At 42.7% G+C, this 21,289-nt stretch overlaps 1 protein-coding gene across 2 annotated transcripts; it reads right to left on the bottom strand.

The window, feature by feature from the left end:
• Positions 1 to 624: 624 nt before the first annotated feature.
• On the bottom strand, positions 625 to 21,208 carry FYTTD1 (forty-two-three domain containing 1). 2 transcript variants are annotated; one of them, XM_050902281.1, is made up of 9 exons: positions 21,181 to 21,208; positions 11,790 to 11,921; positions 8,595 to 8,740; positions 7,705 to 7,817; positions 6,750 to 6,846; positions 5,641 to 5,702; positions 4,729 to 4,803; positions 3,779 to 3,905; positions 625 to 2,683 (listed from the first exon to the last, which is right to left on the bottom strand). In XM_050902281.1, the coding sequence occupies exons 2-9, from the start codon at positions 11,866 to 11,868 to the stop codon at positions 2,588 to 2,590; spliced, it is 795 nt and encodes a 264-aa protein (XP_050758238.1). In that variant the 5' UTR covers positions 11,869 to 11,921; positions 21,181 to 21,208; the 3' UTR covers positions 625 to 2,587. The 2 variants fall into 2 exon arrangements, with proteins under 2 accessions (XP_050758238.1, XP_050758237.1); XM_050902280.1 differs by lacking the exon at positions 21,181 to 21,208 and adding an exon at positions 15,940 to 16,042.
• Between the last annotated feature and the right edge of the window lie 81 nt (positions 21,209 to 21,289).

Here is a 21,289-nt window from a genome sequence, read left to right as displayed (position 1 = left end):
CTGCCTGAAGCTGGCAACCGTTCAGACTTGAGCTGGTAACGAAGAACAAAGACTGTTGATAGTCAGGTGCCAAGGCACTCACCATACTCAACACCTTATCAAATATACTTACAGGCAGTATTTTTTTCCTGCACCACCAATTAATAGCAGCGCTGCCCCTGCTTATGCAAGCCTCCTGCCAGCATCGCACTAAAAAACACGACCGTGGTCATTTATCAGGGTGTTCACGCTGATCCTGTAATACAAGGTTTAGATTACAGCAACTTCTCGCTAGCGAGACATGTCACAGCAGCGTGAAAACCAGTGCTTGGGCTGACAGATTAAGGGATCTGGTACTATAAACACACCAAGCCACTAAATTAGACAGTGCTGCTGAAAAATACAGTAATAGCGGACACATTTAAATGCAAGTAAGCTTATACAGTGCCACTCCAAGAAGTGCTTAATTTTCAGGATATTAAGCTGGGCAATGAATGCAAGCCCTCTTTAAATTAGGCTGCGTTTTGGTATATTCTTCAGAACATTTAATAAGAATTTAATCATTAAGAACCCCTTGAAGGATATCAGAAAATTCACATAGCCAATATATTGCCCAGGTGGTTATAACAGGAACAAGACAGTACGAAACCTGTAACTTTTTATTTAAAAAAAAAAATTAACAGCTTCAGAATAGATCAAATGTAATAACTTCTCCAAAAAATACCAAAAGGTACAGTGTAAAGCATCTTCTCATTAAATACAAACTAGCATTTTTTTGATGCATTGCATCAATGTTTTGCATCTATGTTGATGCAAAAGAATTTTTTTGTTGCATCCTGGCACATGGAAAATGTATACACTGAAACAGGATGACTGACAACACTTTATCTACTCAAATTCTAACAGTGGGACATTTCTTCCAAAAAAAATTTCCTACTAGTAATTAAGAAAAAAACCTTAACACCATTACGTTTAGTTTACTTCTGCTAAGGTATATTTTTCAACATTAAAAATAAGGGTTTAAGTACTATATAGCATCAGGATGCACTCTGACTTTAAAACTGCTATACAAACAAAAGCCCTTCTACTGTCAAATGCTCTTCAACGTTGAAGTTCCCGGTAAATGCTAGTTAACTTGGAATTTGAGATAAAAACACAAGGAAACCAACTCTGTAAGAAGTCAAATGTAAATTTTTCAATAACAATAAAAGGAATTAAACCCACTTCAAACACCATAAACATTTCTGGATGCAGCAAGCTAATCATTCTTTTACCTGACTGTACCTAAATCTCATTCCTATAGAACAGTGTTAAGTTCATCAGTTCCTGGTCTGGAAGCAATTCTGAACAGGTGCCTCAGTTTTAGGGATCATATAAATTCACATTGAGGATGCCCCAGCTGTTACCATCCTGCAGATTCTGATGCACAAAGCTAAGCTTAAAGCAAGTGACTACATGGTCCTGCTTAATGCCTTACACATGCTGGCAAACTGAGGGCTTTCTTCCAGCAACATTCCACAGTTTCAGCCAATTTCAAGATGTCTGACCACTTCTGATCAGCTTCACATCTTACCTCTCTTTGGTATATACAAACAAGTGCCATTAGATTGCTTGCCTCTGGCTATTTGTAAGAGCCAGAGAAAACCCTCTGGGGCAACGTATGCAAGATGAGAATCCTTTGTCTGGGAGGGTAAGGAACTCTACCATACCACTGACGTTCTTGTGAACTGTTGTATTTATTCCTATGAAATTATTCAAAAATGTAAAGTTATTGCATTAAGTTTGTGAAAAAAAAAAACCAACTTACAAAAAGAAATAGAAAGCAAAAGTTTAAGAAAAAATAGGAGACAGACATACTCCATTTACAGAGGAGGATGATGAACTTGAGCTATTTGCAATATAAATTGCTCTCATACTGCCTGTGCAGTATTCCTCCAATATGATCTGGACCACTTTTAAGGATAAGAGTAGAATAGTCTCCATCCCAATTACGTATTTTGGGTCGCAGCTAACAGCTTTATTTGTGAAAGTGAGGATGCAAAACATTTAGTTTTCAAGAAAGGAAAAAAACTGAACTTCAAAAGCACAAAGAAGTACAACCAATGCTCCCATGAAAAATGCCGCTACATCACTACCAAAGTATTCATGGACTGAGGCTCTGTGCCAAACTGCAGTCCAAAGGAAAGTTCATAGGCAGTCCCTAAAAAACCCTAAAATGGGGTTTGTAATGAAACACACAATCTTTACCATAACAGAGGGGTCAAAGAACAGATACTGAGCACTCCTAAACAAAAAGAACAACTTTTAAAATTTGTGTTTGTGTTTTGGTTGCAAGATGAACCAAAATCAGTGTCTGTCATCAGCTGGGCAACAGAATCTTTTCCAACCAGGTGATGGTGCCACTCCAGTGGATCACTTTCCCCACTTTCCCCCGCTTCAGGGCATCATGTCTTTTACCATTCAAAGTAGATGTAATAAAGATAGATAGCTCTGCCACCATCTTAGCAAGAAGTCTGGAGAATTTCAGTGACGTATGCTGTATTCTTCTGCCCACTTTTATCTCAGTTTCTTAGGTAGGTGGGATTGGTGCTCAAGTCCATCTGTCAGGTTAGCCCACTGTTACAAAACGGCTTCCTTTGTTCTGAGACAGCGCTGTTCTTTGTTCCTTTAGGATCCCAAAACGTTCATTCAACGTCATCCCTGTCTGAAAAATAAAGCCATTTCACCACAAACATAAAGGATGTTAGGTTAATTTAATCAAAGTAATGGAGACAAGAATAATTTTTTCCTTATTCTGTATCATCACTTGACTTCTTAATTGCCTCACTTAGATTAAAAAAAAAAAAAAGTTTAATCTGATTTCATCATTTCCCACACCATTTAAAAATCAGATTGGACTATACATCAAAAGCTAGCATTTCTCAGAATTCATTAAGAACACATGGTACACAATGCCAAGATTGAAAGTCTACTCAAAATATCCTAAGTTAAACTGAGGACAGACAGATTGAAAAAGGGAACTTTCACTACACTCATTTCCCCACACAGATTCTATGCAACTTCAACAAATGCAGCATTTTAACCGTGTTAATGTAGGTTGCTTTCCAGTCCATCCAGCTGAGGCAGTAGACTGGAGTCCAAAAGCTCAATTAATATTACAATATAGTAGTAAACTATTTTTGACATAGCGCTTATTCATGGAAGGAACAAATGCAGACCAATACACTGATCCCCATGTAGTTTTCTACAGCTGGCAGTAAGGAGCTGATTACAAGAACAGCATCTAACTCTGTCACCCTGTAAGAATTCCTTCAATGACAGCACTAAGATTCCTGCACCGTATCACCTGTCTTCATAAACTTGTGAAAAATTGCTCATCTTTCAAGCCTTTACGTCCTCATATTTGATTTTTTTTTTTCCTAGACGCATAGCAAAAGTTGCCTTATAAATTCAGCTGTCAGGGTTCCATGCAGGTTACACAACTGAAAGAAGCTCATCCCTGAATTACACACAGTTGCTGATTCAAGCACAGCAGGAACACTAGAAAGCTTTTAGAAATATTCAACATTTTAAATCCCATTTAAAGCATGTGGGCATGAACTAGAGGAACAGGAACAGTGAGTTTAGTTACTTGCTTGACGTTACATAGCAAATTAGTGGAAGAACTGGAAGTGAAAACAAGAAGTAGTCACCAGTTCCCTCTTTCTGTCACTAGTGAGTCTAGGAGGAAAGTGCCTGTCTCACTGACTTTTATCTGTCTTGAAACTATTTCACAGTTAAGGAAAGAAACTGCATTTACCTGTTTTCCAACACTATTAATATCAAACTGCAATGGAACCCCTTTGGGAATCTTCTTCTCTTCAGATTGGTCCCTCTTCATCAGAAACGGTGGCACAGGAGTACGAGTTAATCGTAATTTCTGGGAACTGTGAAAGAAGAATGTTACAAAGGACACAGCGAATACGTGTTTTATGCAATAAAGCCTTAATGCCGATAGAGGTATGAATTTTTCATCAAGCTATTTGATTAGGCTGGCTGAATAGCTGGAGGGCACAAATTCAAGAAGGTAAAAAAAGTCAGGCAGAACTATAAAAGGGTAGCATTTGTTATTGTTATCAGACAGCAAGTGTCCCGACAGGAAGTGATCTTATCTTTTATGTCTCAATCCTACTGACAAACGCATAATTTGCGGTTAATTATTCCCATAAATACAAAAAATAAAAATTGGTACAGTCTTCCTTACAGATAAAATACTAACGAAAAAAGCTACTCGAGATTTTTAAAATAAAACACCTCATGAAACAACGGTACCACCAACTTCCCAAAGACAAATACAGCAATGCTTTCTTTAAGCACAACTCCAGCAGTATCTTTACGAATCAGGGAGGAACTACTTCCATCACTCATCAACTAGACGCTCATTCATTTTCATTCAGACAGGGGAGGAAAACAGCTGCAATACGGTCTGATTTGGAAGAGGCAGACAAGGTGAAAATCTACCAGCCCACCACTCTTCAACTCCACACTCCACATCAAGCTCCTATCTGGGAGATGCCTTGTGATACCCAGCTGTGATGTTCTTCAAACATAGTTCAGAAACACTCAGAAAGGGGCCAGATTTAAAAGCCTTCACAAGAAGCTGTCGCCTTGAGGTCACCTGAAATACTATCTGCAAGGAACTTGCTAAATGGCTCAGAACAGCAATTTCAGTTACATTAAGAACATTTCAGAACTTTTCTGAAAACTCACATTGGGGTTATGATTGCTCCTGGGTTGTCAATAGACACAGTCAGAATCCCTCCACTTGTGGTAGAAGTTCGCCATCTAGTTTGAAAACACAGAAATCACTTGCAAAAATGTTGCAGAAACTTCAGTCAGGGTATCTTTAAATGTGTGTCCAAAATACTGGCTAGGAAAGCATGTACAAGCTTTCAGAATATAGGCCAGTACAAGACCACATGCAGTCAAACAATCTACAAGAAGCTTGGCTATTGACTCTTGTATCTTTTACATTACCTAAACCTATTCAGGTGAGTGCTAGATCACATGCTGGCAAGGTGTACCAGAACTACAGCACTGACTGTAATGTTTACTTTTTAAAACATTCAGTTTCCTTGCCACAGATGAGGCCAAAATGGTCCTCACAGCAAATCAAAGAGGGGACAAACTTACTCAGCCTGTTGTTTTACCAACAAACAAGTTGCGAAGAGCCTAGCAGGCACAGAATGGTATGGGAAGAATACGTGGTGGGGAGAGCTGAGTGTCCACCTTGTGACCTGCCTTGTTTATTTCCAAACTGCTTCATAGGCTTATATGTATATCAAATAAAATTGAAACTACATCGAGAGGTCAGGACAACATTGACATTTGAATTTTTCTTCCTGTCTACGCAATACTCATGAGTGGTAGAGATTAGTCTGATCCTCTGAAGCTACCACCTTCCCCCTAATTCCTGCAAGCATCTTATGCAAACAAACTCCTCCTGGTTAAATTAGAAGATAATTTAAGAAATAACTGAGAATAGGGGGAGGATCACTGTCACTCAGTTGATATGCCTACAGGGGAAAAAGAAACCCATTCAATTATCATAGCCAGGAAGCCAGAGCTAAAACGAGAATCATATGAGTAACCAAACTGAAGTTTTCCAAATTAAATACTTACTGACGAGTTCTCTTTACTGTCTGGTTATCAAGATCATCTGTTGACTGCACTTGGGCCTGCACCTGAAAATACATCAATACAGACACTGAATGTGAATAATGTTTCAATTCCCATTGTAGCAGCTGGAAATACAGAAGTTCAAAAATAGAAGTTTAAAGCTGTTTGTACACTCTACACACATGGGGTTATACTTTCAGAGGTACTTCAAAGATAACTATCCTATTACCTTTGTAAGACATTGAAAATAAATTACTTTAAGAACACAAAATGATTTAAACAAAATTGTCAATGACAGTAACTTACCAATAAAGAGATGGAAACATTTTTGAGGACTATGTCAGCAAACATACACTTTACCAAGATACACCAAAATGTTACTAGGCCAACAAGAAAAACCTGACTAGTTCCTAATCTGATCAACGTTAACATACATAATATCCAATATGTCACTAAGTCTACTGCTGTTTTAAAGGACTTTGGTTTTGTTTTTCTTCCTCCTGATCCTGTCTGTAATTCTGCAATCCATGTGGATGGAAGACAGGAGCTGCTTACAGTCATGATGATGGCAGATGTAGAATGAGGGCACAAATGAAAACCGAGAATGCCACTATCATTCACTGCACACTCTCTATTCTCTTGATCATACTCAAAATAACTAAAAAATCCTTAAGTAACTAAAATAACAACTTAACTAAAATAAATAACCCCAAAATAACTAAAAAAACCCCGAACAAACCCATAATCAGTTCCTAAAACATGCTTCCGGTCTATCCTTCACCCAAAGGCAACTTTTGAAAGCTGCACAGCGCTTTCTAACATTTACTTTTAAAAGGAAAAATGAATAGTTTGCAACTACCCTCAAACACTGTGACAAGTTCCATGCCTCTCAGAACAGTCCAGCTACACTGGAACAGGAAGCAAGACTCAATGGGTTACAGTAACTGAAGAGGACTAGTACATTTCCCTAGAAGAACCTGTGCCTATTTCCCAGTCCACCTGAAGCTTCTACTCAGATCTGATATTCAAAGTTGATTCATTAGTATCAGTGTTATAGGTTAGCTTAGAACCTGTGGCACAATTCTGTTGTTGTTTTCAGTAATTTTTATTACCTTCAGGCCCCTTCTAAACAGGAAAGTTGCTTGACGAGTGTCTTTCTGCTGATTTAGTTTGTTTCCAATTCTGGCAAAAGTGGATGGCATGTTATTCCTGTAATATTTATTAAAATATAGTTATCAAAGGCTCCACAGATAACATCTTAGAGAGACTACTACGAAAGTCAGGAAAGTGCCCAATACATCCCTAAGGACATTTGCAATTCTGCCTCTTTGAGGCTGAACATTTCAGTTGCAATAAGCTTCTCATCTACTAGGAACAAAACACATTACTCATAAATGGAGAAATCACTTCTGTTACATAAAAGCCTAGCACTCCTACATCACAGGACAGTATGGTTATTAATTCTGCTTTTTACTTTGCTCAGTATCCTCCAGCACTTTAAACACTGTTGATTAGATGAAAAAAAGAAGCAGTCTTGATATGTATGAAGAAAGTTTGTTTACAGTTTCCACAATAGAGTCACATAGTGAAAATTTTCATCACGGAGACCAGTTAAGATGCAGTTTATAACAGACATGTTAATTCCAGCACAAATAAAACATGCAATAGCTTCCATGAAACTGAAGATGGCACCAGGCCACAAAGATGCCATCTTCCAAAGATTTTATTTATAAAGTTCACTAAACCACGGCTGTCACTTCAAAGCTACCAAAATCCACGTTGGCCGTTTCCATATAGGCTGCCTATGTTTTAAAGGAAGGCAGAATACCAGACGCTCACAAATAGAGGTACTTCCTGAGTGCTCTACATGGTAATATCTGGCTTTGTATTGAGACCACGTTTGTCCCATGCTCAGCTTCCAGATTTGTAGAACTTCATACACATGGTAGTCTTGACCGTATTACTACCACTACTTCCTACTGTCTTCTCTTGGACTCAGTCCTGTCAAACAAGACTCGCTATGGAAAGTTGTCAAGAAGAGTTCAGAAAGCAGAGTTGGTATTTTACCTTCTGTTTAGCAGGACAGGCCTCCTGAGGGCTGGAGTTTGTTTTCTCTGCATTTCAGATTGTCTTTGCAGGTTTGTTTTCTTTTTCAAAACTGGATAATTCCGCTGTGCATTCTTAAAAAACAATAAATATATATAGTATATATGTATACTGTATACATACAAACACTTTTCCTTCAATTTCCATTTACAAACTGCATATAGAATACATTTGGCTTTGCCTACCTTTCACAGTCTAGTATAATTTGAAAATATCTTCTACACTTTCATGAATTCTATATTCCCCTCATTATCGGGGGGGAAGCAGAGTTTAGCAGTTACTTTTTGATTACTGTATCTCCCTAAACTGACAAAATACATGCTCCACACTTCTTTAAAATTATTCTTGTTCACAAATCCAAAAGCAATCCCCATTCTACAATACAGAATGAGATGGAGCAGGCAACGATGCACCAGAGGAGTACAGAAGAGGGAGCCTACTGATGGAGTTGAGTATTTTGCAAAAACTTCCATTTTTGTAACAGGCACGTGCTTAACACCTGCATGTCGGCTGAATCACTGGTTTGTAACAAAGTAATGCAAAGACAAGAAATCCTAATAAGTGAGCTTTTCTTGTAAAAATACAGTAACTACCTCCATACTTGCACAGAACATACTTCTGTACTTCAATCTTCATGACTTGCAACCCAATTAAGTGATGAAAAAACCTTTCAAACCTAGTCATTAACCACCCCCCTCAAAACAAACAAGAATTCAGCTAACACATCCCCAATTTAACAAAGGGTTGTACCAGATGTCTCCATTTTATACTTCAGTAGCACTGCTCTGAAGCCATTGTGTTTCATTTTTTTAATCTGTTCTTACACGAACCACTAGAATTGCATTAATTACCTTCTCGCTAAGCGGCTGTCTGTTCAGAGGACTAATTCCTTTGCATGAACCCATTGCTTTCTTGGCTGCCAAGCCAGTTATAACTCCGTAAGAACGCTTCTTCCCTGCTATCTTCTTTCTGCGTCCCAAACGATTTTTACCATAACCTGCAACAAGCAAGAAGAGTTCAACAATACTTATTGAAAGAAAAAGCTTATTGCTTTAAGATGCTATGCAGGCAACACAATTTATTTGGCTGCACGCTTCAAGCCTTAGAGCAGAAGCTATCACTACCCTTGAAGACAATTTGGTCATTCAGTTATTTCAGCAGGTCTGGCCCAAGCCCTAGCACAGCAATAATCAGCTGCTCACATAGATCACAGTTTTGCTCTAGTTCATTGCATTAATTTCTGTTGAAAATCTGTTATTTGACATGTCTACAGGGACAACTTAAGAGTCATTCTGGCATAGAAAACTACCAAAATACTCCAAAATGGAACTTCATCAAAGTGCTGAATAATATAAAACCAAACCAAACCAAAAAAAAAAAGCTCCCTACCCATTCAGCAAACTTTAAATTACCAGTTTAATTTAAAGAAAAGGAAAAAAAGCAACTTCAAAGCTTATTTTTTTAGATCAGTGGTTCCCAAGACATGACTTAAGAAAAAAGAACACAGCAATTGGCCCACAAAGCCATATTAAACAGCATATGAATTACATCACATTTAAGTGTTTTCAATTAGAAGCCTGCATGGCAGTCTGGATGAAACTGAGAATTGAAAGCAGCCTTTGAATATAAAAGGCTTGTAAGTCTGAGGTCTGAAGTATAAACATCTCAAACCTCCAGTTACAAGGGTTTGGTTAACCCTGTCTGGAGCCATTTAGCTTCACACTATGAATACAGACCACGCTTCAGTTTTATCCTCAAGTATCATCCCCTCTAGAACCTCAGACCGCAAGATAAATTTAAGACTAAGTCAGATCTACAGCAACAGACACATCTAGTTTTGACATATCTGACTTCACAGCATCAATAATAACTCTGTGCTTCTTCATCAGACAGGAGCCATCACATGAGGTAAGCCATCGATCAGAACCCAGCTTAGATAAATTTGCCATGGAGAAACTGCTATGTACCCACATTTTGCGGATGGTTAGCAAATGCTCTTCTTTTCAAATAGAAAAGCTGAGAAACAGGATTTCTTAGGCTGAAAGTGACCTCACGAGCTCTCTGGACCAACCTCTGCTCAAATAAATAACAACCTTAAAGTTAGCTCAGGCTGCACAGGGTTTTGTGCAGTTCCATTCTGTGTATCACCAAGGACAACTTTTATTTAAATGAACAATGTTGTTCTTTCTGTTTCTCCCTCCAAAAGCTGAAAAGAGTCCCAGCTCAAGTTCCTCGCTTCTTGCCAGAGAGTTTGGCAGCCACTTCTAAAACCACAAGAAATGGAATGCTGTTGATCATCTGTGGTTTCTGTAGCTGTCCACAACCAACAGAGGATTTGCTACTTATCAGAATAACTTCAATGGCAATGGAGCAGCAATAAATCTATTGGTCATAAGCTACTAATAACTAGAATGCTCAGAAGAACTATTTAACGGTACCTTCTGCTCAAAAAACAATATAAAAGAGGTTTGCTTTCAATGGGAGAAAATGTGTGGAGCTGTATAGGAGGGAGCAGTTAAAGCTATTCACAACGTTTCACCATGCCATGAATCTGGCAATTTTGCAAAAAAATGTTTGCTTTTTCCTAGAACAATGGCAGGCAAGGAGGGAAGGTTCCAAGAGAGAAAACTAACTGCCAAGATGGTTGTATTTAGAGTCTTATATTTGCAGCTCAAGTTCCTCCTAAAATTCTAAATTCTAATACTTGCTTCTTTTGTGCCTTTTAGATCATGAACGATTGCATTTGACAACTGCGGTCATACATAGAAGCCTATGTGTTTGATAATCTACAACTTAAATTCACTTACTCAAATTCACTTACTCTTCACCTACACAAATATTCTTACACTTGGGCTGACTGATGTAAATATTTTCCTGCACTGTCACCAATTTACTAAAGATGCACAAGTAACACTGCCACGTTGGTCTGTATAAAAAGCAAAACTCCCCTGAGCTCTGAGCAACACGACATTCCACTGATCCCCAAAGACAGTTGTGTCTAAGATGCTAATGATGAGCTGCTGCTACAACAAACATTAAGCAAGACAAAGATGAAATGGGGATCACTGTGAATACACCAGACAGATGTGTATTTGTTTTAAATGAATGCCACTAAACAAGAAATGGCATGTATTAACTGAAACACCTAATTAGCTTGTATTGAGGTGGTAAGCTTTCTGATTAGACAGTATTTTTCCATATTTTGATCATCCAGCGCTAAAAAGGTACTTCTCAAAATTACATGTAAGCATAACCAGTCTATACTTCAAGCAGGTGCTGGCCGTGTACTGGACTAAAACCTGGCAATTATTTTAGAATATGACTCCTGTTTATCAAAAAAACCCCTGACAGTTACTCAGGGAATCTACAGTAAAGCTGTTATTGTGCACTTTTCCTCTCTTCACTCCCTGCCTATATGATTTTTTCCTCCTTTTGTATTCCACTGTAAAAACATTGGCTTAAGAAGGCTGACACGGTACTTCCTTTGCATCCCAAGCTCTTAACAAGAAAAGCCGACTCAGACATTCTGCACTATCCATTTATATATCCCAGAGCCAGCATTACAGTCTGCAGTAACAGCTATTTTGGGGAAGCCTACTAGGAGAACTCTACCTAGCAAATATTAATATGCTGGCTCTTTTGCACAAAGCTCTGAGCTCTGGCAAGGCCTCCACATTTCCTAATATACAGGCTTTGGCATAAGCACTTCTATCCATCTCTGAAAAGGGAAAAAGTATCAACACAATTTCCAAAATTAAAATAAATTTAAAAAAAATCAGAAAGAAAGCCAATCCTTCCTTGAGTCAAATAGAGTCCCTCAAGCACCTAAGCTCCCTGTTGGCCAAACACGTCAATGACTTTCTCACACTGAACCAGAAACAAAACCAAACATAAATGGATCACAAAGAACTGAATTATAATCAAAACTGCATATGACACTATTTGAAAGACACCTGAATTGACCATGTCAGTCCATACATTTCATTAGGTTACATTTCAGCTCAAAAAATATACTGCGCAATCCACATTATGTTTGGCATACACACCTTTCTGCTGTTGGATTCCCCACTTGGAGCCTGGTGTCCTGAACTGTCGAGTTCGATTCTGCTGAAGCCCCCTTTTCATTTTGGGGGAATATTGCTTTCTCTCTTCTTTCTTGTTCAGTTTAATTATATCATCTGTAAGAAGAAAATAAAAAGAAAAATTTGACATACTGCAGACAAATTCTCATTCTGAAGAAAAAACCCTAGCAGCTTGGAGTCATGGGAAACAGACCAGTTAATCTTGCAAAGCCAGCACATACAAGTTAAGGTTCCAGAAATAATATTGCTATAAAACATCCAGTCCCTGTTAGTCTTACAGTACTTACTTTATAATATAATGCCCTAGCAAAAGAGAAGCAGTTGCACACATCCAGAAAATCCAAGAGGCTTGAAAGATCATGGCATTCATTCCAGCATTAAATTTTAAACTGAATGACTCCATTAGTTTTTGTATACCATTAAAGAAAAAGTAATCCCATCTCACTCCCAGACTTTGCAGATTCCAGACAAAATGTCAATTCAAGCCTTAGTTCTCCCATCCTAAGTTACTTAAGAAAAATCACACGGAGAGAACTCAGCCTATCAGTTATCTTCATATGTTCACTGAGGTTGAGATGATGGGAAAAAGGCAAGCAAGACTTCTCTCCCCAGGTATCTGGAATCCAAAGCAATCATCTTATCTGTTGTCCAGGTGTTGTGCCTTAACCCCAGCCGGCAACTAAGCACCACACAGCCACTCACTCGCTCCCCCCCGCAGTGGGATGGGGGAGAGAATCGGAAGAGTAAAAGTGAGAAAACTGGTGGGTTGAGATAAAGACAGTTTAATAGGTAAAGCAAAAGCCATGCATGCAAGCAAAGCAAAACAAGGAATTCATTCACCACTTCCCATCAGCAGGCAGGTGTTCAGCCACCTCCAGGAAAGCAGGGCTCCATCATGCATAACAGTTACTTGGGAAGACAGATGCCATAACTCCGAACATCCCCCTCTTCCTTCTTCTTCCCCCAGCTTTATATGCTGAGCATGATGTCATATGGTATGGAATATCCCTTTGGTCAGTTGGGGTCAGCTGTCCTGGCTGTGTCCCCTCCCAACTTCTTGTGCACCCCCAGCCTACTCGCTGGTGGGGTGGCGTGAGAAGCAGAAAAGGCCTTGGCGCTGTGTAAGCACTGCTCAGCAGTAACTAAAACATCCCTGTATTATCAACACTGTTTTCAGCACACATCCAAAACATAGCCTCATACTAGCTACTATGAAGAAAATTAACTCTAGCCCAGCCAAAACCAGCACACCAGGGAAACAATGCTGAACAAATTATTAATTGGTTTAAGTACATGTGTAAGATAGTAAACTGATGGAAAGTGAACAACAGGTCTGTCAAGTGCAAATCATGCCACACCAGTTGGATTTACTTCACTGATCTGGTAGCTGGCTCAGGAGATAAGAGTAAAGCAACAGATGTGGCATGCTTTTATTTGACTGTTAGCTTGTTTACAAGAACACCATAAAGGAAAATGTCAAATTATGTTTATTGCATCTAGATCATGAGAGCACAACTGATAAAAATGTTGTGTTTCAACAGGGAGCTACCACAAACATGTGGTCATCCTTTTTTGAGTCAGGGAGAGATGGGAACAGGGTTACTGTGTTTAACACAGTTTAAATGGACTCAGACAGGTTAGAACACAGAAAACAGTGTTTAAAAAAACCCAAACAAACAAACCAAAAGTCACAACATTGTTATCCAATGTTTTGTATCCTGCTGAAATAAAGCTAAGAGAAAATCAGCTTACTTTGCTGCAAAAATGATTGAATATTCAGAAAAAAATCTATTAGGATAAGGAATACTGATACAGGTCATTCAGGGTTTGATTTCCATAGAATCTTCTTCACCAAAGGGATCATCCTTGGAGCAAGGATTACCAAACTATCCTTTTCATACGACAAAGGAAACCAAAGCCACTTCAAAATGGTATACTGCTCCAAAATAGCAGAAACGATCACTGCCAAGAGCAGTACTCTACCAGGAGCATTATTTGAACGTAGCACCACTAATAAAGTGATGTTCAACAAAAACTAAAACTTCCAAAACTGTTAGAGCAGAATATGTAATTCTGCGTAACAGCTGCTTCCATTCCTACGCACCTGTGATACAAAACCAGAACTTTCAGAGAGCACGGATCCTTGCTTAACGGTTCATCTGCTCCATCTTAAATCCCATTTTTGCAAGTTAGCTGTTGCTGCATACAGAGTTACAAGGTTTTTTAAACAAAAGAACTTAAGTTTCAGCTATTCTCTTATTTGGAGAAATGAAGGATATCTGGGACCTTACACATTTGTTAGCTGAGACACACTGAAGCATTCTCCTATCTTGCCTGAGATCAGAGATCAAACCTACAGCTAGAACAGCAGAATAATCTGAGAACATTATCAAACTGGAAGCTTACCTTCAGATGAGTTCAACATAACACACTAGCAACAAAAATAGGTTTAATCTGTACTACTATATGAAAAAATACTCAACGTTAAGATCTAGATCTTAAGATTTCCTAGATTAATGTTGTGTCAATTTTTTTGATATCACGACAGATGTGGGATTGCATCTTATCTTTGTTTATGCCAGACCACGCAGCTTTGACTTGGGGATAGTAGCCGTGGAAGACACTGTTCTCATGCAAGTTACCCTTGCACCTGAACAAGCTAAGGGACACACCCACTCACAAGAGTTTCTTAAACAAAACGTCACCATGACATCACAACAGTCCTTTGCAATCTGCTATCAGTCAAGGTCCAGGACATGTAGTAGTGGCTAACCAAAAGGTTAACTTGGCCAAGAAACATCAGAATATATGAAAATACAACTAGCTGCTCAGAATCAATAACTCTATTAATCTTGGTAACCTTGGAAACAAAGATTCAGTGTGCTATAAGTAAAAATAGATTTACAGATTTATATGAATGCTCTAATGCTACTCCACATTCAGACAAACTCTAAACGTCATTTCACAAGTTATGTCCATTGCCAAAACAAAGAACTCCACTGGATTATTTACAGAAGGAAAAATTGTACAAATCCTCTTACTTTAAGGTGGTCCACAAAGGCTGGGTCTACCGTTAACGTTCTAGTTCACATTGTGATTTTGCTTTTTGAAGTGAGTCTCTTGATAGTACCTAGCTACCACGCTCTGGTAGCGTCATGGAGCAGTCTTGCAGTATACAAAACCAATTTTTTTGGGATAAAACTAAACTGGAAGACACACTCCAGGAATGCACCAAATGTGTCCCCAACTGCTAAGGGGACTCAGTGCACAGGACCAAGACAGAACTACTCTGAGATACCTCTCTGAAACATACATAGCGTGGATGTCACTTTCTCAGATACACTCAAGAGACACAGCTCTGCAGATCTGTAATGAGGCTGTGCAACGTCCTAACACACACAGCCAATGGGAGGACAGGGGAGAAAGGGGTAGATTGTCACAGGAAACTACGTGGTAGAGACGACATCACGCTTGATCTGACTGGTAAAATATTGCAAAGGGTTACAAAGGAGACGTGCCATTACCGACTTCCAAACCTGAGAAGAAAAAAAAGGCAAGGCCAGCTGAGCGGCAACCTAACCACCCCCGCCCCTGCAATTGCAAGCGCCAGGCGAGGCCCTGGGACGCTCCCCGAGGGCCACCCAGGGAAGGGCCCAGGCACTGTGGGCCCGACTAGTGCCAAACGCACGCAGCGCCCCAGTTTTCGGCCTGCTCCGGACACCCAGATGGAACAAAGAGGACCCACCCCGCTGAACCCGGCTCCTCCCTAGCCAGGCACAGCGACCGCCCGGGCCCAGGCCCCCGGGAGCCCCGCTGCTCCCGGGGACACAGCCGGGCCTCGCCTCCCGTTCCCGCCACGACGGGCCCACAGGCCCCCGAAGCCAGCCTCGCATTCCGCCCCCCCCCGCCGCACTCTAGCTGTGATAGCGTCCTGCCCCCCCTCCCCCGCCCGACTTGGCGCAGGCCGCCTCCCCGCGCCCCGCGTCGGTTCCGCCCGCGCCGGTGCCCGGTAAAGCCCGTTGGTTCGCTCCGCGCCCCCGGCCCGAGCGCTTGGTTCAGCCTGCGCCCCTCCACCCTCTCCCCCACAGCGGCGGGCCCCAGGCGCTCTCCTCACCGAGGGACATGTCGATCTTCTCCAGGCTGTCGCTGCTGCCGTTCCGGGCCCCCGCCGCAGCCGAGGAGCCCGAAAGCGGCGCCGCAGCCCCGAACCCGCTCATGGCTGCCCGCAGGACCACCGCCGCCTCCCCTCACCGCCTCGGCCAGCGCGCTGCACGCATGCGCAGGGTGCGGCCGCGCATGCGCCGCAGCCCGCCCCCGCCAGGCGCCGGCAGCTCGCGCATGCGCAGTAACCTCTCGCTAGCCCTGGCAGCAGACGCCTGCGCCGACGAGAAGAGCTGCCCACCCTCTTCCACCCCCTCCTGCTCGGGAACTGGCGCGCCGCCCCCTGCCGGCCGGGAGGAGCAGGTACAGCGGGGGGGGGGGTGTCCGGGCGGGGGGCGTCCCGGCCCTGTCCCCCCGCGTCGCCTTTGGAGCTGCACTCCCCGGCGCCGGCACTGCCGCGGCCCACCCCAGCGGCCGCCGGGGTGCCGCGGGGTGGGCCCCCGCTGCCCGCTCCCCTCGGAGCCAGGGCCGGGGGGCGGCCTCGGGGTGCAGCGGGCGGTGGGAGCGCCGCGCCTGGGCGCAGGGCGGCCTCGGGCCCGGCGGGTGGCGATGGCGGGGCCCGCAGGTAACCCGGCTGGGTGCGGGCGGCCGAGCCGTCTGGAGGCCGCTTGCAGGAGGGCTTCTCCAGGAACAGCGGGCGTCCTTGGGAAGGGTGAGGGCCTCCCGGCCACATCGGCCTGGGGCGCCGGGGGGCCTGGGGCCGGGGAGTGGCGGGGGGGCGCCGGGAAGCAGGGCCGCTGGTGGCGGGGCGCCGGTGCGGCCGGGGGCTTGGGGGACAGAGCAGTTGTGCCGCAGGGTGTGAAGTCATGGGCTGGTCGGAGAGCCGATGGGGTGCTGAGGTGTTGCAGGGCAGGGGAGGGGCGTTCAGCTGAGAAGCTGAACGCGAGATGCCTTCGCCTGCGACCCCAGTGCAATTGAGAGAAATAACCTGTTCTGTAAACAGCCAAACCAACGCAGGCTAGTTTCGAGCAGAATTATGTCTCCAAACGTCCAACAGCAGAGTTCAAACCAGGTTCCTATTTCAAAATGCCATGTTAGGCTTAAAATTACCACTTAAAAACAGAACATTATGACTACTGACGTTTTGTTTTCTTTGGGTCCTTTTCAGAGTTGTTATCTTCTCCAGCTTTTGGTCAGAATCACATGATTCAGAAATTCAGAAGAGAAGTTAGCAACTTGTTTTTTGAACAAGAAATCTAGTGAAGCCCTTTTTCCCCCCCTGTATATTTGCATTCTTTGGAGCTGTGTGTGGTGGTGGTGGGTCAACAGTACACACATACCTAGTGGTCAGCTGGCTGCTGCTAAATGAGTTGTAACAGAGCTGGGATCTACCTCTTTTTTACACAGCGGCACTTCCTTCCTTTGTTCAGCACTCTCTTTATTAAATTTAAGGGATGGTAATTATCTTTGAAAACTCTACATCTTGCTCATAGTTGGTTGAAATTGGTGACTGAGTTCCAGAGATAGTTAAAGGAGGGAGCAGATGGGCAGACGACACGATCGCAGAGGCTGGACTTCCTTCAGAAACCAGGCAGTAAATGCTGAAAGGAAAATCCGTACCCGTTTCCCCCACTCACAACAGTCACCGGCCGTTACTGCCCACATCTCCCCGAGTGTTCCCCGGGAGCCGTGCTGAGGCTGCCATTCAAACTTTGACTTCCCTCGCCCTTGGCCTTCAGTAGGCATTGCAACGTGACCAAAGGATAGCTTGTTTCAGGGTTTAACTGACTGCCGCCAGAAAGGGGGAGCTCCGTACCGAGACTCCAGGGACTACGTTGCGAATGCCCTTGGGCAGGAATAAATATTTCCACACGCACGACCTCACGCTCAACCTTCTCCTTGCAGTAGGAACACTCCCACATTTCATTAACTGCCTACGTACTCCATATGCTCATTTGCTAAAATAAATAGTCCGTGGCAAACGCGATATCCTAAGTACCCAATACACAACTAACTCCTCGTGCGCGTAATCCCTGGCACAGTTCTGCCCTTCCGTGCTGGACTAAATGCTGTACAGGCCTTTGCCCCTTAACGGCAGCGTCGGAGATCTTTCTAGGAGTATTATTGTGAAAAGCAAGAATGAGAGGAGAGAGTTGAGGCTTTCTGGCCTCTGCTCTGTCCTGTACTACAGACTGTTGACAAGGCCTTGTTCTCTCCATTTACACTCTTTACTCATCTCTTCCCTTTAAAATAAGGCCAGTAACGTGCTTCTGGATGTTCCTCTTGCTGCTTTCTATTGTCTAGAAGAGAATGGCTGAGTTATTGTCATAGGACATTTTCAGCTAGTGAGAGATTTTCCCTTCGTCTGAGGAGGAGCAGCTCGTGACTGCAGGGCTGGAGGCTGTGAGTTCCACCCCATTTTCTTCTCTCTGTTCTCCGTGCGCAGCTTAAGTTCAGACATGGAGTCTTGAAGCCACAGATTTAAAAATTTGTGCATTTTCCTCCAGATGACAAGTGGGATTTGATGACAAGTGATTGATGACAAGTGGGACTGGAAGTAAGGCTACATTTCTGAAGGGAAGATGCTATTGCCAGATGACCAATAAACACTAATAATAGAGGTGTCAAATAAAAGACGTATTTTTAAAAAAAAACTTTAAACCCAATTCCTGCGATGCTATAGGGTGCAGCTCCATCTGGTGACTGTGTCACACTGATAAACAAACACTCTGTTTACCCAAAACAAATATGCTAACTGCAAAGGTGGCAGATGCTGCCTGCCCTCGTGACAGGTGGAAATCAGACAAAATCCAGATTGTACCACATCCATGGCTTGCATTTATTATCCAAACAGGACACCAGCTGTCTGCTGCTTAGCACAACAGAAAACCAGGCAAAAGTTCTGATGCTGAAGTATATTTTTCTTCTGTGTTCAAAATGGCTAGAATGCCGTGGGGATCATGAAGGCAACCATGCAAACCTCAGCTCTTGGTTTTCTGTCTGGCTCTCAGGATTGTGTCAGCATCTAGCCAAATGACAAAGCTTCCACGTGGTATTGACAGTTATAAAGAACTAGTACTTTAACTGTGTAAAGTACTGTATGACTGCAGCCCTGCTGAGTTTGTATCCACTGTAAGAAGACAGGATGTAAAGCATCCACAGGCTGTCGTAAGTTTTGGGGCTGGTTCTTTTCTGGGCCTTTCCCAGACTCTTCCTGAGCACCAGCTGTCTCCTCACAAACATGAGACTTCACGGCTTGGCTGCCCAGTAACCCCTGTTGTCACAGTACATTGTGGAGGAATTGCAGACTAGATGTTACCTGCTGAACATCCTGGCTGAAATTCCCAGGAGGAGGTGTTAAAATTACCAAGCAGAAGCCATACCCAAAGAATCAGGTACTAAATGCACTCATAGAGTTAAAGCCAGAGGGGACTGTCTAGTCCAAGCTGTATGTCGTGAGCTGTGGAATATGACACCTGCATTGATCCCAGAAACAGGTGAGCTATTCAAGTGCATCTTCCAAAGGAGGTCTCTGCTTCCCTAGGGGCACAGGCACTACCCCTATGAAAAATAGCTTCTTATTCCTAACATGAAATTGTCCGGCATCTACCAGTAACTTCCATTTCTGCCTTCTCTGTGAGGTACTTTGAATAAGTAAAGAAATTACATTGAGTCGGTAACTGACTTTATGTCACCCAAATCTTCCCCAAACAGCAATTGGGTCTGTGAGGTTTCAAATTCTGGTACTGTTCAGCAAAAGGGTTCATATATGCTTTCATACATTTAAAATTCTTGACCTCTATTGGCACTCCTCAAATTTTACACTGGAGGATTAATCTCCAGTTTAGTCTCAGCGCAGTCCCAGAAGCTAACACATCTGTGTATGACTATAGGCTCTGTGTGATCAGGCTTATTTTTGACGGAATGATTTTTTTATATGCTCTCTAAATTGACATGTGCATTGACAATAGTTAAGTAAACAGTGTCTGTAAGTAACATATGCAAAACAACATAATGAAGCAGGGGAAAAGGAGAGATTTTTCTGAAGAAAAGAAATTTTAAAAATCACTGTTAAGCAACATCCAGGCTATTTCTGACTTGTGGAGCTAGAAGAATCTTGTAATTCCTGATTTAGGAGCTAAATTAGATTTGTCAGCTTCATCTGCATGCTCCATTTCACCAGGCGTGATCATCTAACGATGATCACAATAGTCTTAATGACTTGATTTTCTCCAATATTTTTACTGTGAGAGTAACACATAGTCTGATGCCCTGATACCAAACATGCCATGTACAGCCAGTGTTTTCAACCTGCGCCATCAGTGCCGTAGGCTCTATGCAAGAAAATTTCTGCCTGACTGACAACCATGCTGGAAGTTGTTGTTCCACACTTGTATACAATTACTATGTATGGGGAGTCCTAGTCTCTTAATTGCCTTCTGAAAAATGTTTTGTTGTTGTTACTGCTTTAAGCGTAGCAGTATAGAACCCTGTTCCCCCAAATGCCGCTGAGGTACTGTACTGGTAAAATAAGCCACACAGAAAGTGTCAGGTGAAGGGGTGCATCTTCATGTATGCAGCATATATTTATCATTAAAAGTAACAGTTACAGGAAGTTTCCACTATGCAAATGACTACCTTTGGTTTCTGAGGCATCAGACAACTCCAGAGACGTACGTGGGTTTTGTCTCCTATAATAATTTGTCATTGACTGTTCTCAGTCTGATGGCAGCAGCATCACTTTTTCAAGTTTCATTTCACTGCTTTTAAGTGGGAAGTACATATAGTTCTGCAATATTTTTCACATCCTCTTTACAGTGGGCAATAGAACAGAGACCTCTTTCTGTTTCTCTGTCTCTGCTGGTATGTTCAATGCATGAGCTGTCTCTCAGGGACACATTGTTTATTTTCTTGCCATCACAATTTTCTCATCACCTCTGATGCAGGATTTCGTGAGTGGTTATCTCGGCAATTATTGTGGTTTTACACTGTGGTGCAGCTAAACCCCAGCACAAACGCACTACTCAGAGGGCTGACATTAACCCGACTGGCAATTCAACATTTGCACGCTGAGAACAGCGTATCGCTTAGGGGTCCTACAGCAGCCAAAGACACGCTCCTGTGTGTATGTACCTATAGGGCTGACGGCCGGCTGGAGGACGCCGCAGCGGGGCCCGCCTGCCTCGCCCACCCCGCTGCAGCGCCAGCGGCCGCACCTGACAGAAAACCTGAGGGCCCGTTGCTCCCTCCTCACCTAGTCACGCAGGGCGTTGACTCACGGGGCATTCGCTCTCTGAAGGCGGCAACAGGGCTGTCGCGAAGGCGCAGGACGCCGAGGGCAGCGCAGAGCTCAGGGGCGGGAA

The sequence above is a fragment of the Gymnogyps californianus genome, chromosome 10 (assembly GCF_018139145.2).
Source record: "Gymnogyps californianus isolate 813 chromosome 10, ASM1813914v2, whole genome shotgun sequence".
Classification (NCBI taxonomy): Eukaryota; Metazoa; Chordata; class Aves; order Accipitriformes; family Cathartidae; genus Gymnogyps; species Gymnogyps californianus.
Note: the sequence above shows the minus strand (reverse complement) of the source record. Positions and strands in the feature narration are given on the sequence as shown.

Excerpts from the sequence above, each read along its gene's own strand:
- FYTTD1 (XM_050902280.1), bottom strand. The coding sequence starts at position 16,042 with ATGAGCGGGTTCGGGGCTGCGGCGCCGCTTTCGGGCTCCTCGGCTGCG. Across the intron at positions 8,741-11,789 it reads GGGAATCCAACAGCAGAAAG|GTTATGGTAAAAATCGTTTG; the intron begins GTGTGTATGCCA and ends TGCTTGTTGCAG. Across the intron at positions 3,906-4,728 it reads GGAGCAATCATAACCCCAAT|TTCCCAGAAATTACGATTAA; the intron begins GTGAGTTTTCAG and ends CTTCTTTCACAG.